At 36.9% G+C, this 16,292-nt stretch overlaps 1 protein-coding gene across 3 annotated transcripts in view; it reads right to left on the reverse strand.

Moving 5' to 3' along the window:
* ADK (adenosine kinase) overlaps positions 1-16,292 on the reverse strand; it is a 514,633-nt gene that overhangs the window by 63,564 nt on the left and 434,777 nt on the right. For all 3 annotated transcript variants that reach the window (XM_060111660.1, XM_060111662.1, XM_060111661.1), the window contains exon 9: positions 12,645-12,759. In XM_060111660.1, the coding sequence (XP_059967643.1) occupies positions 12,645-12,759 (115 nt within the window). The remainder of the gene's footprint in view (positions 1-12,644; positions 12,760-16,292) is intronic.

Consider the following 16,292-nt stretch of genomic DNA (forward strand, 5'->3'; position numbering starts at 1 on the left):
TCAATGTGCAAACAATTTATTCCTTTTAACTAAGGAAAATTTTAGCTGTTCAATCATCTGAATCATACTTATCTGCTACACCTCCAAAGACTTTTATCTGAGCCAAAAACTTGCATGCAGTGATTCAGCCAAAATAAAATTTTGCCACCAAGCTGTAATGCTCTGAACAATGAATTTTGGTGTCTAATTGAATTTCAGAAAAATCACTCACTGGATACAAACAATAATTATTCTGAAAAATATTTGGTAATATACCTCTTAGATAAATATCCATTTGTGTGTGTGTGTATATATATATATATATATATATATATATATATATATTTGTTTGTTTGTGGTACACGCGCCTCTCACTGTTGTGGCCTCTCCCGTTGCAGAGCACAGGCTCTGGACGCGCAGGCTCAGCGGCCATGGCTCACGGGCCCAGCCGCTCCACGGCATGTGGGATCTTCCCGGATCGGGGCACAAACCCGCGTCCCCTGCATTGGCAGGCGGACTCTCAACCACTGCGCCACCAGGGAGGCCCATTTGTATATTTTTAAGAGCTTTCAATTATAGAAATTGATTATATGGAGTTTAAAAACATGATGGATACATTCTCTAAGAACCATTTAAGCTAATGTCTGTCTATCTATCTATCTAACTATAAATGTGTAGGTAAACACAGCTATCGTCTAGATATCCATTCACATATACAAAATGAATTTATAAGATATGTATACCCACCTCTTCATCATAACGTTTTCCAGAGAAGAATTTTAAAACATTTCCTTTATTAAAATCTCAGTCATAGAAGGAAATGTGCTATAGAAAAGAGATTCTACTTAAAGAGAAGTCTTAGAATTGGAGATTATTTGGAAGAAGCTCTAAAAACACAGTTAACCAAGTATGGACTAAATCATACATGGATGCTTTCTTCGATCAAGGGGCCCCTGGATGTATTCCTACAAGAAGATTTATCCTACTAAAGTCTATTGGTATTGATCTTATGGTTAAATGTGTAATGGGGAAGTAGACAATGATCCTTTAAATATACATTCTGAGGTACACTGTGAGCCAGGGGTTTTCCAATCTTGATGCTATTTATATTTTGGGTCAGATGATTCTTTGTTGTGAGTGACTGTCCTGTGCATTATAGGATGTATAGTGGCATCTCTGGCCTCTATCCATTAGATGCTAGTGGAATTCCCCCACCCTCCACCACCTATCCCATTGTGACAACCAAAAGTGAGGAGAAAAACTGTTCCTAGTTGAGAACCACTGCTGTAAACAAATGAAGCAGCATGGTATAGAACAGATTAGACTGGATTGAGATTCAAGAGGCTGGGCTCTAATCCAGCTGTTTTTGTCTCTACCTAATCTGGCAGTTCTCAAAGTGAATTATGGAGGGTAGTATTGCTAAATCAGCTAACAACCTTACATAACAAATAGCTAAGCCCACTTAACTTTCCAGGACCATATATTTTTCTATTTTATAATAAAAAATATTGACTAAGGACTTTAACTTAGGCTCTAATGCTACTGCTTGTAATAAACCAACTCCTACACCATAAACAGCTAGAAAAGTTGCAAAAATTAAAAAAAAAATTAAAACAATAAATGAAGCCAAGACTTGATGGGACAAGATCTCTGAGAAAAAAGAACCTTAAAGACCTAGGCTAACGTGCTAAAAGTTGACCTGCAAGTTCTTGGTGCTGGGTGAGAGGTTGAGAATCTAGGCAATTGGCTCTTGCTAAGAGGCAGCAAAGCCAACAGAGCTTTTGGCAGTCTCCAGGGCTGGTGAGACAAAAACTGGAGTTTCAGGCTGCCAAGGCAATCAGAATTGAAGTGGTGTGATCCTGAAGGGGAACACAGTGGAGTAAGCCTTATACTCAGGGGTTTTCTCCTTTGAGGTGTTTGCCAAATTTGTAAGGCAGCAGGACAAAAGGCCAAGATACTAAGCAGAAGATCTCTAAAAGGCAGAGTAATTTTTTGGCAGTTATATGGTGCAAAAGAGAACCTACAAATGAGTAGGGACCCTAGTAAATACGCCAGGATTTTAGGTGAGATTTCAGGAGAGAGACAGCATTTCAGGAGTGGGAAAAAAAAAGAGAAGTAGATCGAACCTTATAAAACCTGCAACAAAACCTTGAGCTAGTTCAGTTTTTGTTCTAGCTTTACTCTAGCTGCCTTCTACAGGAAAACAGTATCACCAACAGAAATGCTATAATTTATTAGGAACAAAAGAAACAGACCAACAGATGACTGAGACATTATAGTTTCTGGACATGCAATTTACTATTACAGCGATTAATATGTTTGAAAAATTAATGAGAAGGTAGAGGATTACACTATAAAACTGAGATCAATAAAAAGAATCAAATAATTTAGAAAAAGAAGAATGTGATTACTGAAATAAGGAACTCAACAGATGGGACAAAGCAAAAAAGAGAGGATTAGTGAACTAAATGCTAGGTCACTGCAAAACACACAAGCTGAAGCTTGAGGTGGGGAAAAAGGATAAAAAATACAAAAAGGCATAAAAGACATATGGGACACAATAAAAAAGGCCTAAGATATGTGTAATTGGTCTCCAATTGGAAAATCAGGGATGCAGTATCTAAAGAGGTAATTACTGAGAATTTTCCAAAACTGTTAAGAGTCATCAACCATAGATTCAAGGAACACTAAAACCCCCAGCAGGATAAATACAAGGAACACCAAAACCAAATACAAAGTTAAAGTCAAAGAGAAATTCCAAAAAGCAGTCAGAGAAAACGGAAATATTATATAAATATCTTATTCAAAGAATAAGACTAAAATATTATAAAGATGTCAATTCTCTCCAATTGAAATGCAGATTCAATATAGTCTCAATAAAAATTCTATTAAGGATCTGAAAAAAAAAAAACCAACTCTGGGGGTGGTGACAACAAGTTGATTCTGGAATTTACCTAGAAATGCAAAGGGCCAAGAACCAGGACCATCCTGAAGAACAAAATTAGAAAGCTGACATTACCAGATAAAAAGGCTGATTATAAACTAAGAAACTGACAGTGTAAACTGGTACAAGAATAAAGAGAACAATGGAATAAAGTCTCGAAAAAGGGACACAGATATAAAGTCACTTGAAATGTGACAAAGGTACCAATTCAGTGCAGTTAGGAAAAGGATGTTCCTTTTAATAAACGTTGATGGGTCAACTGGTTACTCATATGCACAAAATAAATGAATCATACCCTCTAGCCCACACCATATATAAAAACTGATTCTAATTCTAGATGGACTGTGGATCTAGATAAAAAAAAATAAAAAATAAAAATTATAGAAAAAGAGAATAGGAAAATATCTTCATGAGCTTGGCATATGCAAAGATTTTCTTCAAAGAACATGAAAAGTTATTACCCACAGGAGAAAACATTATAAATTGGTCTATATTAAAATTAAAGGCTTTTGTAACAAGACTTGCATGCTGACTGTAAGAAGAATTATACTCAATAAGACAATCTAATAAGAACAAAAGACTTCAGGGCTTCCCTGGTGGCACAGTGGTTAAGAATCCACCTGCCAGTGCAGGGGACACGGGTTTGAGCCCTGGTCCGGGAAGATCCCACATGCCCAACTAAGCTCCTGCGCCACAACTACCGAGCCTGCGCCCTAGAGCCCGTGAGCCACAACTACTGAGCCCGCGTGCCACAACTACTGAAGCCCATACGCCTACAGCCTGTGCTCGGCAACAACAGAAGCCACTGCAATGGGAAGTCTGCACACGGCAACGAAGAGTAGCCCCGGCTCACTGCAACTAGAGAAAGCCCGCGTGCAGCAATGAAGACCCAACGCAGCCAAAAAAACAACAAACAAACAAACAAAAGACTTCAACAGGAACTTCACAAAAGAAGATATACAAATGTTAAGAAGCAGGTGAAAAGGTGTCCCACCTCATTACAATAGGAAAATTCCAGTTAAAAGCACAATGTGCTTTTAACTAGTACATACTAGTATATACTCACCAAAATGACAAAACTAAAAAGGTGGATAGCAGCAAACGCTGGTGAAGATGTGGGGGGGAAAAGCCATTCTATATGCTGCTGGTGGGAGTATAAACTGGTACCATCACTTTGGAAAACTGGAACTGAAAAACGGAACCCTTCTGAATTATAACTATGGTGGTGGTTACATAAACGTATGCATTTGTCAAAACACAGAGAACCTGACACCATAAAGAGTGAATTTTACTTATTAAAAAAACCAACACAGGTATGAAAGGAAACCAAAATGGAATACAAACTCTAACAAATGAATATAACTGCATTACAAATAAATAATGTAACCACAATGAAATGGATAGAATAAAATAACAAAGTTACTTTTGGATAACAGTATTTTGACTAGATACTGTAGGGCCAAAGACAAAAAGGACTATAATCTAACACTGTACATTAAGGAAATATGTTTTATACAAGGGTACGGGTAAGCAATTCAAAACTACTTTAAGACAGAACAAATAGTAAATGTATCTTATATAATGAGAACCAGAACTTTCAATGTCAGAGGAAGTTATAAATAAGGAAAGGGAGAAGGCTAGAATAAACTCTCTTGCTGGACTGGAATCAAAGGTATTAGTTTGAACTCATAGAATTTAAATATATAAATGGACAGATAGATATAGGAAAAAATATAGATAGGTATAGATTCATGGGTTGTTATACATACATCTATTGCCAATCTACTTGTAAGAGGGCTTAGAAGCAATGATTCTCAAGTAGCAATGAACATATCTAGCACCCAGATCTGGGTTTCTAAATACCATTTGCTAATAAAAGGAACCGGGGTTATTTGAAGAAGTAGTCGATTCTTGGACCGAGGTAGGTAAATACAAGAGCCTACAGCATCTTATGTTGTCAAAAGTAAGGTAGTGCTTAAAAAAGGACGGGGACAGAGCAAGATAAAAAGTCTATATACTGGGTGATTCTATTTTAAAAAGAAGCACAACAAATTGTCAGCAGCAGAAGCCAAAATAATAAGTACATTTGATGGGGGTAATGATTAGGAGGGGAGCACAAGAGGTGGCTTCTAAAGTGCTAGAAGTGTTCTATTACTTGATCTGGTGGTAGGTGGCACAGGTGTGTTGATATAGTGAAAATCTGTACCAATTTTGTATCCATACTATATTTCAAAATAAACCATACAAAATGTTCTATATTTTGATTATGGTGGTTACACGTTATTTGGTAAAACATATCTGCATTTTACTATATGTAATCTATACCTCAATAAATCTGAATAAGGGTCCTTCCAAAAATAAATGCTATAATAAGGCTAACATTTGCCTAGTGTAGGCTGTCTCCCATTTTGCTTTCTAGCTTTGATAGAAAGGTGGGAGTTGAAAGAAGTCTCATTTCTTGACAGGCATGAGATCACTAAACCACACATACCATGCCCCAAAGATATTACTTTGTCAGGAATGTGACAGTTCCACATATGTCATTCTAAATTATGTTCGACCTCTTGGCTAATTAAAGGACTCTGTCTTTTATGGTTACAAAAATCTAAAAATGGAACATGAGTTAATAACTTACTTGTTTATATTCATAGTTAAGAAATATTGATATATATTCTGTAAAATCTCATCTGGTAAGAACTTTTTTCTATGAATGCCATACATAGACACTCTGAAAGAATGCTACTTAATTTGTTCCATCCACGCCATTACCAACCTATGCCAACAAGAACATGATTTAAAATTGGTTTGGCTGCAGTAGAGGTAACATTTTCAAAGTGATTTATAATAAAATTGTACCAGTAGGAGTTGTGATGATGTGCTGACATTATTCTTCCAGCTGCTGAGATTGTTTTCCTTCAGAGTTTGCATTTTCTTTTGCACACCTTCTGTGCCTTATGCCTACCAGAACTGCAAACCACACTATCTTTTCTTAGAGAGTAATGGACAGCACTGAGTGTTTTCAAAGAACATGAGAATTTAACTAGAAAATGGGGTGACAAGTTTAAGGACTCAAGAACATGAAGGCAAGAAACTTCAATAACCCTATTTACCCATAATGAAATGACAAAGGACACTACAATGTGACTATCTTAAATTACAAGCATGCCAGAGGCAGGAGCCAATTTAAAGTAGTATGTAGGGCTTCCCTGGTGGCACAGTGGTTAAGAATCCTCCTGCCAATGCAGGGGACGTGGGTTCAAGCCCTGGTCTGGGAAGATCCCACATGCCACGGAGCATCTAAGTCCGTGTGCCACAACTACTGAGCCTGTGCTCTAGAGCCCCCGAGACACAACTACTGAGCTTGCATGCCACAACTACTGAAGCCCGTGTGCCTAGAGCCTGTGCTCTGCAACAAGAGAAACCACTGCAATGAGAAGCCCCTGCACTGCAACGAAGAGTAGCCCCCACTCACCGCAACTAGAGAAAGCCCGTGCGCAGCAACAAAGACCCAATGCAGTCAAAAATAAATAAATTTATTAAATAAATAAATAAATAAAAATAAAGTAGTATGTAGATTGCTTGTTATTGTGGATGGGTCCTTGTTACTTTGTGATTTATTGAGAAAGAGAAGCATTCAACAAGGCCTGACTTATTGAAGTACTAGATGCTTAGCTGCTAAAAGGTTTTATTTCCATTATCCCATAGGATCATAGAACTTGCAGCAACATTATTAAATCACCTAATCCAATGGTTCTCAACGTGAGAGATGGAGCATAGACAGCATTGCTATATCACCTAAGGGAGCTTTTTCAACAAATACACAATCCTACACTCCCCTTCCCTCAGACTCTATCACCCCCATTCTTATACATCTTCCTGAGTATGTATATTCTAACTCCTCATAGGGATGTATCAGGTTGAGGGGAAGGTGTTTTTATGAAGGGAGGGCTCTATTTACCAAAAGCCCATTAGGTGATTCTAATATAACAGCACCAGTCTTCCAGGTGAAAACCTCTGACCTAGTCTGTTTTTTCTGTCTGGGCAAAATTACAATTCAAACAGCCCAGAAAGCACTCTCAAAATATTCAGAAAAGTCTACAGTTTATTCTTCAGTGGACCTATTTTATTGTCTCATAACAGCCACTGTGTAAAATGCGTTATTTTCAATTTAGAACAAAAGTCCTATTGCTTCCTCCAATTTTTAGTGATAAATTTAGTACAGAAACTTGGAGAAATTTAAACTTCCTATAAGGACATATATATGTATATGTATATATATTTACACATGTGTATGTAGAAAATCTTTATTTTTTTCACTACAGTCCTTATCATAGTAAGTTGTTAATATATGAAGACCTTATTAGCAGCTGCTTTCCAGTAGGTAATCTGTAGTATTAGTTTTTCTAAAGTTTATAGACACAGAAACGATTTCCCTAACCTGACTCCCATTCCTGTAACAGGTTATTCAACATTAAAAGGATCAAAATGGATAGAATCATCTTTTCCTTCCTGCCCTTCATCCCTAGTCTCTTACTCATTACTTTCCAGTCCCCCTCAGGTCCCCTCACCCCCCAAAAAGCTCAGAACTCAATTATCCTGTAAGCAATGAACCAATGATGTGACAAAACCTCTGGGCTGTAAGGATAGACGATGGATACCCAAATGAAATAGAGGTGACCAAAAAAATAGGGTAAGTGGAAAAGGCTTTAGATTCACAAGCAGTTTATAGGAGAGGAATTCAAAGAATTACATTTATAAAATAAGAGAAAGTAGTTTACAGACTCTGTATCTCAAAAGGAGAAAGGTCTCTAGAATTAAATACCAAGGAAACTAATTTTGTTACATTATTGCTAAATGTCACAAACTTAGCAGTGATCATTTAAAAGTACTCTACAGTGTGAGGTTTAAGGAACTAAAACACTAACTCCTAATTAGTGTTTTAATAAGTGTGCTAGCACTGCCTTGTGCTGTTCTGGAATGTCACTTATGGTAAATTAAGGGACACATTCCTTCCCCATCTTCCATTAGTATTTTATGCTAGGAGGTGGGAGAAAGCTGATCCATATTCAAGAGGAAAGGAGGAAAAACAATAACAAATTGGCATCTCTTCTGTGAATTGCCCCACAGGCCAAGCATTTTTATGTTCTTAATCATTATTAAATGACTTAACATGACACCCAGAGCCTGGCGAATGATTGCATCCTGACATGAGAACGAATTACAAATGAAATGAAAGATCAAGCCGTATTAGAGGATTGCCTCTGGGAAATGAAAATCTTTAATTCTCTTTTATTATTGACATTTATTTGGCTGCCATGAATAACAACATAGCAAAGAGATTCAGCTATGCTTGTGCATTGAATAGCTTATCCCAGGGCTCAAAACTGCATTAACATTTATCATGTTTGCTTTTGTAGCTGACACCGCTGAACAGATTCTCTATCCATCTTGTATTTATCATGCATTGCAGATATAGTGCATCCTCTAATTTAAGTTCATTTTCATATAGTAGGAACAGCAAAGATTAGCCAGCGTCTTTCCGCAAATAAATTCCTGCTGGTAAGCATCCCTAAGAATGGTTTAATAGATTTAATAAAGAACAAAATGAGTTGACAAGGAAATTCAGTCACAGGAAGGGGAAGCTAATTTTAAAGGTTTCAATTTCGGGAAAATTGTGCAAATTCACAATGAGGAAGACACTTGTACAATATGTAGATCTGGAATATATAAAGCCTTAAAATAAATGTCTCCATAAAGAGCAACAAATTGCATTTTATGAATCTGAAGGCAGTATAACAGTTCCTATAAGAAATCTGCATGTTTTTCACTTTTCCAGTGTTTATTGCTAAGACAGGAACAGGCCACATACTATAGGAAGACAGCAATCCAGATAGTTATTATCAATGAAGGGATATCTTTTCATGACTTATTTCTTATCTTTCTTGTACAAATTAACAACATGGCTTTTCCTGTCACAACAATTAAAGATTATATACTACCTGGTGCCTTTGCTCACATGATCCTCTTTAACTGGACTGCCCTCCTTTCTTTTTTTGTTTGTTTGTTTTTGCGGTACGCGGGCCTCTCACTGTTGTGGCCTCTCCCGCTGCGGAGCACAGGCTCCAGACGCACAGGCTCAGCAGCCATGGCTCACGGGCCCAGCCGCTCCGCGCCATGTGGGATCCTCCCAGAGCGGGGAACGAACCCGCGTCCCCTGCATCAGCAGGCGGACTCCCAACCACTGTGCCACCAGGGAAGCCCTGCCCTCCTTTCTTTAAATCCTTCCTAAAATTCAAGGCTTAGCAAGGATATCAATGTGTCTTGGGAAAAACCACTTAAAATCTCTGAATTTTGTCTGAAAAATTACTTTTCACTCTTCTTTCTGTTTTATATACTTTTAATTTTGGAGGATTTTAAACATATATAGAAGTGGAAGTAATAGCATAATGACCATCCCCCCATATATCCATCACATGGCTTCCAAAATTATTTACTCATGACAAATCTCATTTCATCTATAACCCCACTTCACTATTTACCACTCACTGAATTATTTTGAAACATATTTTTTGAAGTAAATTTCTCAATCTTGCTTTTGACAATTCTAAAATAAGAAAGTTGAAATAAATTAACTGTACGGTTCCTTCTCCCCACAATTTGACAATAATTTCTTTTTTCACCCATTTCAGGCTTATATATTTAATTCAATAAAAAATTTACTCCATATTCACTATAACTTCTTTCTTCAAGCTTTACTGATCTCCTTCTCTGAGTCAATACAACCCATATACTCTGTACCAATAATTAAGAAATATAATTATACTTTGTCGTATTCATACTTCGATGTGTACCAATTTAATGTTCCAGTTAGATATTTAAGGCTATCTTAAATTTCAGTGTTCAGCAGAGTACTGAACAAACATAAAGGTAATAATTGCTACTGTTTATAATAATTATAAATTAACTGGTTTTAATCCTAAGGGTTCAGAGAGTATTTAAAGGTTTGTATTTTGGCTTTAATAGTAGGCGGCAACATACTGACAATATTACTCATTTTTTTTTTTTTTTTTTTTTTTTTTTGCGGTACGCGGGCTTCTCACTGTTGTGGCCTCTCCCGTTGCAGAGCACAGGCTCCGGACGCGCAGGCTCAGCGGCCATGGCTCACGGGCCCAGCCGCTCCGCGGCATGTGGGATCTTCCCAGACCAGGGCACGAACCCGTGTACCCTGCATCAGCAGGCGGACTCTCAACCACTGCGCCACCAGGGAAGCCCTCATTTTAATCACTAAATGTTTGTTGGGCTTCCTGGTGGCGCAGTGGTTGAGAGTCCGCCTGCCGCAGGGGACACAGGTTCGTGCCCCGGTCCGGGAAGATCCCACATGACGCGGAGCGGCTGGGCCCGTGAGCCATGGCCGCTGAGCCTGCGCTCCGCAACGGGAGAGGCCACAACAGTGAGAGGCCCACGTAAAGCAAAAAAAAAAAAAAAAAAAAAAAAAGTTTGTTTACTAGATGAAATTCCTATTCTATTTATTTATTTTTAAAATTAATTATATGTATATAGATTTATATTTATTTATTTTGGTTGCACTGGGTCTTAGTCGAGGCACATGGGATCTTCACTGCAGCATGCAGGATCTTTTTTTTTTTTTTTTTTTTTAGTTGTGGCATGTGAACTCTTAGTTGCGGCATGCACGCAGGATCTAGTTCCCTGAACAGGGATCGAACCTGGGCCCCCTGCATTGGGAACACTGAGTCTTACCCACTGGACCACCAGGGAAGTTACCTCTATTCTATTTATGTGATAGATGGCTGAGTAAAAACAGAAGTGAGGTTTTGTTCTTGAAGTTTAAAACTAAGGAAGTAACTTATTTCTGAATTCTATTTGCTCAAAATCAGATAAATTTATTTATTTTATTCAAGCACAAGTATGTGGTAAGTAAAATGTCTTTTTTTTTTTTTTAGGAAAGACATTTCTAGACTGACAATATCTCCAAAATATCAAAGTAAATGAACTAAATCAATGTGGATTTACTCAACTGAATTTTAATAAATTAAGTTCTTGAAAATGAAATCTTTTCTACTGAGAGAAGACAGGTGCCATTTATTTAAAAAAAAAAAAACAATAAAAGGTGTATTTTCACAGAAAGAGAACAAACAGTGCTAAAACTTGTAGGGAACCACAAAATACCCCAAATAGCCAAAGCAATCTTGAGAAACAGAACAAGGCTGGAGGCACCACACTTCCTGATTTCAGACGATATTACAAAGATAGAGTAGTCAAAACAGAATAGTACTGCAGCATAAAAACAAACACATACATCAATGGAACAGAACAGAGAGCCCAGAAATAAACCCACACACGTATGGTCAATTAATTTATGACAAAAGAGCCAGGAGTATACAATGGGGAAAGGATAGTCTCTTCAGTAGATGGCGTTGGAAAAACCAGACAGCCGTATGCAAAAGAATGAAACTGAACCACTATCTTACAACATACATAAGCATCACCTCAAAATGGATGAAAGACTTGAAGGTAAGACTTGAAACCAAAAAACTCTTAGAGGGAAACAAAGGGGATAATTCCTTGACATTGATCAATGGTGATTTTTTTGGATTGCACACCAAAAGCAAAGGCCAAAAAAGCAATAATAAACAAGTGGGAGTTCAAACTAAAAAACTTCTGTACAGCAAAGGAAACCATCAATAAAATGAAAAGGCAACCTATGGAATGGGAGAAAATATTTCCAAGTCATGTACCTGAAAAGGGGTAAACATCCAAAATATATAAAGAACTCATACAACTCAATAGCAAAAAACCAAATAATCCAGTTAAAAAATGGGTAGAGGATCTGAATAGACATTTTTTCAAAAGAGGACAACAGATGGCCAACAGGTACATGAAAAGGTGTTGACCATAACTAATCATCAGGAAAATACAAATCAAAACCACACTGAGGTATCACCTCATACCTGTTAGAATGGCTGTCATCATAAAGACAGGAAATAAATGTTGGCAAGGACATGGAGAAAAGGGTACCCTTGTGCACTGTTGGTGGGAATGTAAATTGGTGGAGCTGCTATGGAAAACAGTATGGAGGCTCCTCAAAAAATTATAAGTAGAACTACCATATGATACAGCAATTCTACTTCTGAGCAATTAGCCAAAGGAAACAAAAATACTAACCCAAAGAGATATCTGCACCCCTATGTTCGTTGCAGTATTATTTACAATAGCCAAGACATGGAAACAAACTAAGTGTCCACTGATAGACACTCAGGATGGACAGACTTCAGAATGGAAAAAGAAAATGTGGTACACACACACACACACATACATATGCTGAAATGTTATTCAGCTATAAAAAAGGAAATGCTGCCATTTGAAACAATATGGATGAACATTTAGGGCACTATGCTAAGCAAAATAAGTCAGACATGGAAAGACAAATACTGTATGATATCTCTTATATGAAGAATTAAAAAACACCCAACAAAACCCAAAGTCATAGATACAGAGAACAGACTGGTGGATGCCAGAGGTGGGAATGGGGGTGGAGGTGAGATGGGGTAAAAGGCATGAAGGTGGTTAAAAAAAAAAAAAAAAAGAAAAAAAAAAGAAAAAGTACATTGCTTTGAATAAATTATAATAGAAAAAATATAGAATTTTGTTAGAATGATTAATCTCCATAATACTGGGTTTCTCCCACAGTTTCCACATGTACCTGTAGCCAGTATGGTGTCATCTCTCCCTTGGGTGAAAATCACGATTCGCTGCCTCTCTGAGTTCACCTTTGGAAGAGCCTGTGTCTTTTTGGCTATTTCTTTAATGTCTTCAGTCTATTAATAGAAAGGAGGAAAAAAATTCTCATAACCAACACAATAAACTAAAATTTTATTAGTAGATTAAGGATTTATCTTCTCATGTTCAAAATAAGAGAGACCTGAAGATGTATTAAGAGTTATTATTTAAAAATTTTAACCACATACAGAAGTAAATAGAATAGTATAACAATCTTCAAGGAACCCACCATCAAGATGCAACAATTTTAAATTTATGATGATGCTTATTTCATCTCTACACCTTTATCCACCTGCCTTTCATATTATTCTGAAGCAAATCTCAGATACTAATGTCACATGTAAATGCTTTAGTATGTATTTCTGAAAGGTAATGACTCAAACATAACCATATAACTATTATCATATTTTTTAACATTAATATTTCTTTGATATCAACAAAAACACAGTTTTCAAATTTCCAATTAATGAGAGATTATAAAAAGAGTAATATTAAATTATTTTAGAGGTTTACAGAGCATAATTATGCTGATTCTGGAAATAATGCAGTTACTATAATGCCAAAATTTTCAAAGAACTAAAATAAGAGAAAGAACTACTTTTTTTTTTTTTTTTTTTTTTTGCGGTATGCGGGCCTCTCACTGTTGTGGCCTCCCCCGTTGCGGAGCACAGGCTCCGGACGCGCAGGCTCCGGACGCGCAGGCTCAGCGGCCATGGCTCAGCGGCCATGGCTCACGGGCCCAGCCGCTCCGCGGCATATGGGATCCTCCCAGACCGGGGCACGAACCCGTATCCCCTGCATCGGCAGGCGGACTCTCAACCACTTGCGCCACCAGGGAGGCCCAAGAACTACTTTTTTTAAAGATAAAGTTTTAAAAATTACAAATTAATTCTAGAAACCCTCATGCTATTTTGCATATCACATAGGCTGCGAAGTTTTACATCATAAATGTCTGTCTTGAAATCTAACTCTTGAGCTGTGGGTTAGATTGTTAGATTCATGTTTTCAACAATTTTAGATAACTTAAAAACCCATGTCTGAATTCAGTTGACCTCTAAAATTGCCCACGGTTTGGGGTTTGCTGGTAGTTTACTCTATCACTGTGTAAAGTTTCAAACAGTTATGGAGAGAGAAACACACACCAGAGGGGAAATATATCTAAGAAAATAATTTAATTAGGATACAGGACAGAATTTAGGTAAGTAAGGCAGACAAGTCACATTGGTTACAGACAACATCAGAAACCATGATGTTTTTAAAAGTATGATGGTCATCAGTGAAATATTTGTATGCTGTTTATTCACAAAAGACTTAAGAAATTCTGGATGATATATGAACCTAAGCTTCCCCTATACCTAACATCATGATTCCAGAGGACTGTTGTTTCTGAAAAGAATAGCCACTTGTGATTGGATAATGCTGCTGACCTTTCAAACATGCTGACTATTCCACTTCTGGGTGCTTATTTTAGAAGAGAACTAAGCCTGAACTCTGATAACATGAGAAGAAATTCCCTCAGTTTGAGGGGAAAGACTATTAGAAATGACTGGCAACAGTCGAAAGGACCCCTCAAAATGCATGTTTTTTTTTCTGTTTGTTTGTTTGTTTTTTAAATTTTTACTGGAGTATAGTTGATTTACAATGTTGTGCTAGTTTCAGGTGTACAGCAAAGTCAATCAGTTATATATACATACATATATCTTTTAAAAATTCTTTTCCCATATAGGTCATTACAGAGTATTGAGTAGAGTTCCCTGTGCTATACAATGGGTCCTTATTATTAGTTATTGCCAATGTCTTATAATAATAATGTCTTCACTCTCTCAAATAAATGTATACATTAAAAAAATTACATATATTCTCTCAGTCTCCTTATCAAACACATATTTTACTGTTGTAGGATTTTTGCTTATGATTGAGTACTGTTCATCTTGAGTAAAGGTAACAGGCAAACTCCAGAAAGATTCACTTTACCATCTTGGGAGCGGAATCTTATGCATGTACTGGATGTTTTTTTAAGTAGAGGTCCTTCTTTAAGGTGGTATAAGGAATAAATTAAGAGTGAGATTCGGTTGTCTTATACCAACCCTGTGAGAAGATATATTTTTTGTGGTAGTTTTGGTATCCTAATCAAAGAAATATTTTTTTTGTGTCTCAGATTAACTCTTATAAAAATGGCAATTCAAGATGGAAACAAACTTTTCAAATACAAATGATAAATCTTCACAGAAAGGTTAAGCTATATTTTCTACTGATATTTGCATCGATATCCACAGTTCATACAAAACCCCTTTGTCCCTCTTGGATCCCTGTCAGTGTGCACCAAATCTAAATTTCTCACTATGCTTTGAGGAGTCATTGCTTTGCCCTCAACAGTTGATTCCCATCTAGTATAAAAACTTTTCTTAAAATCTCTATTTTGTCTTCTCAACAATATATATATTTCGAGTTCTGTAGCCTCTCCTCCCCTATCCCCTGGTAGATTCTTCTCCCATATACCTGGGTTAACATATCTTAACAGAATGATGAAATTACAAGGGAGTATGACACAGCTGGGTTTACTATTTGTGTGACCTCAAGGAGGTCAATAAACCTCTCAAGCAGGTAAATAAGCCTCCCTACAAAACTAAGATAATAATATTTGTGTTAAATGATGTTGGGAGTGAAGTATGCTAAAATCAGGGGGCAAAAGTCTGAAGAGAATCGGGATATTTGCATAGGCTCATAGTATCTCCCCCTAAGATACTTATTCATTACAAAAGGGAAAACAGAAATGTTACAGTGGAGAAAGTTGACAGACATCCCTTCACCCCAGTGATCAAATTTAGCGATGTTAAAATTAGTGGGTAAAATAGGATATTTGCACAGTCTCAAAATATTGCCCCCAAGACATTTATTAACTACAGTGGGAAAACAGTAACTTCACAGAGGATAAGTACCACCTTAACCCAGTGATCAAAGTTAACCTGGCCAAAAAAAAAAAAAAAAAAAAGTTAACCTGGCCAACAGTAAGACACTGGGCTATCATGTACATCCCTGATGTGATGCACTGAGAAGGGTGATCTCTGTGGTATTTCTGCCCAAAATGCATGACCTCAATTTAATTATCAGAAAACATCAGACAAACCTAAATTGAGAGACATTCTACAAAATGACTGACAGGTACTCTTCAAAAGTATCAAGTTCATGAACAAGGAACAAGTGAGAAACTGTCTGATAGGAAGAGACTAAGACGATATGACAAATAAATGCAACCTGTAACCCTGGATTAGACTGGATTAGAAAAAGGAAATTAGAGGAAAAACTGGTAAAATCAGAATAAATTCTGTAGTTCAGTTACTGACACTGTACAAATGTTAATTTCCTGACTTTGATTATTACATCCTGGTTATGTAAGATGTTAACATTAGGGGAAGCTGAGTGAAGGTATCTGGAAATTCTCTGTACTGTTTTTGCAAATGTTCTAAATCTAAAATTGTTTCAAAATAAAAAGTTAAAAATGTTTTTTTGTGAGGATGAAAGAAGGTAAGTGAAAGAGCTTAATGCAATATTTAGCATATGCCAAGTACTT

This window comes from Mesoplodon densirostris, chromosome 1 (assembly GCF_025265405.1).
Source record: "Mesoplodon densirostris isolate mMesDen1 chromosome 1, mMesDen1 primary haplotype, whole genome shotgun sequence".
NCBI lineage: Eukaryota > Metazoa > Chordata > Mammalia > Artiodactyla > Ziphiidae > Mesoplodon > Mesoplodon densirostris.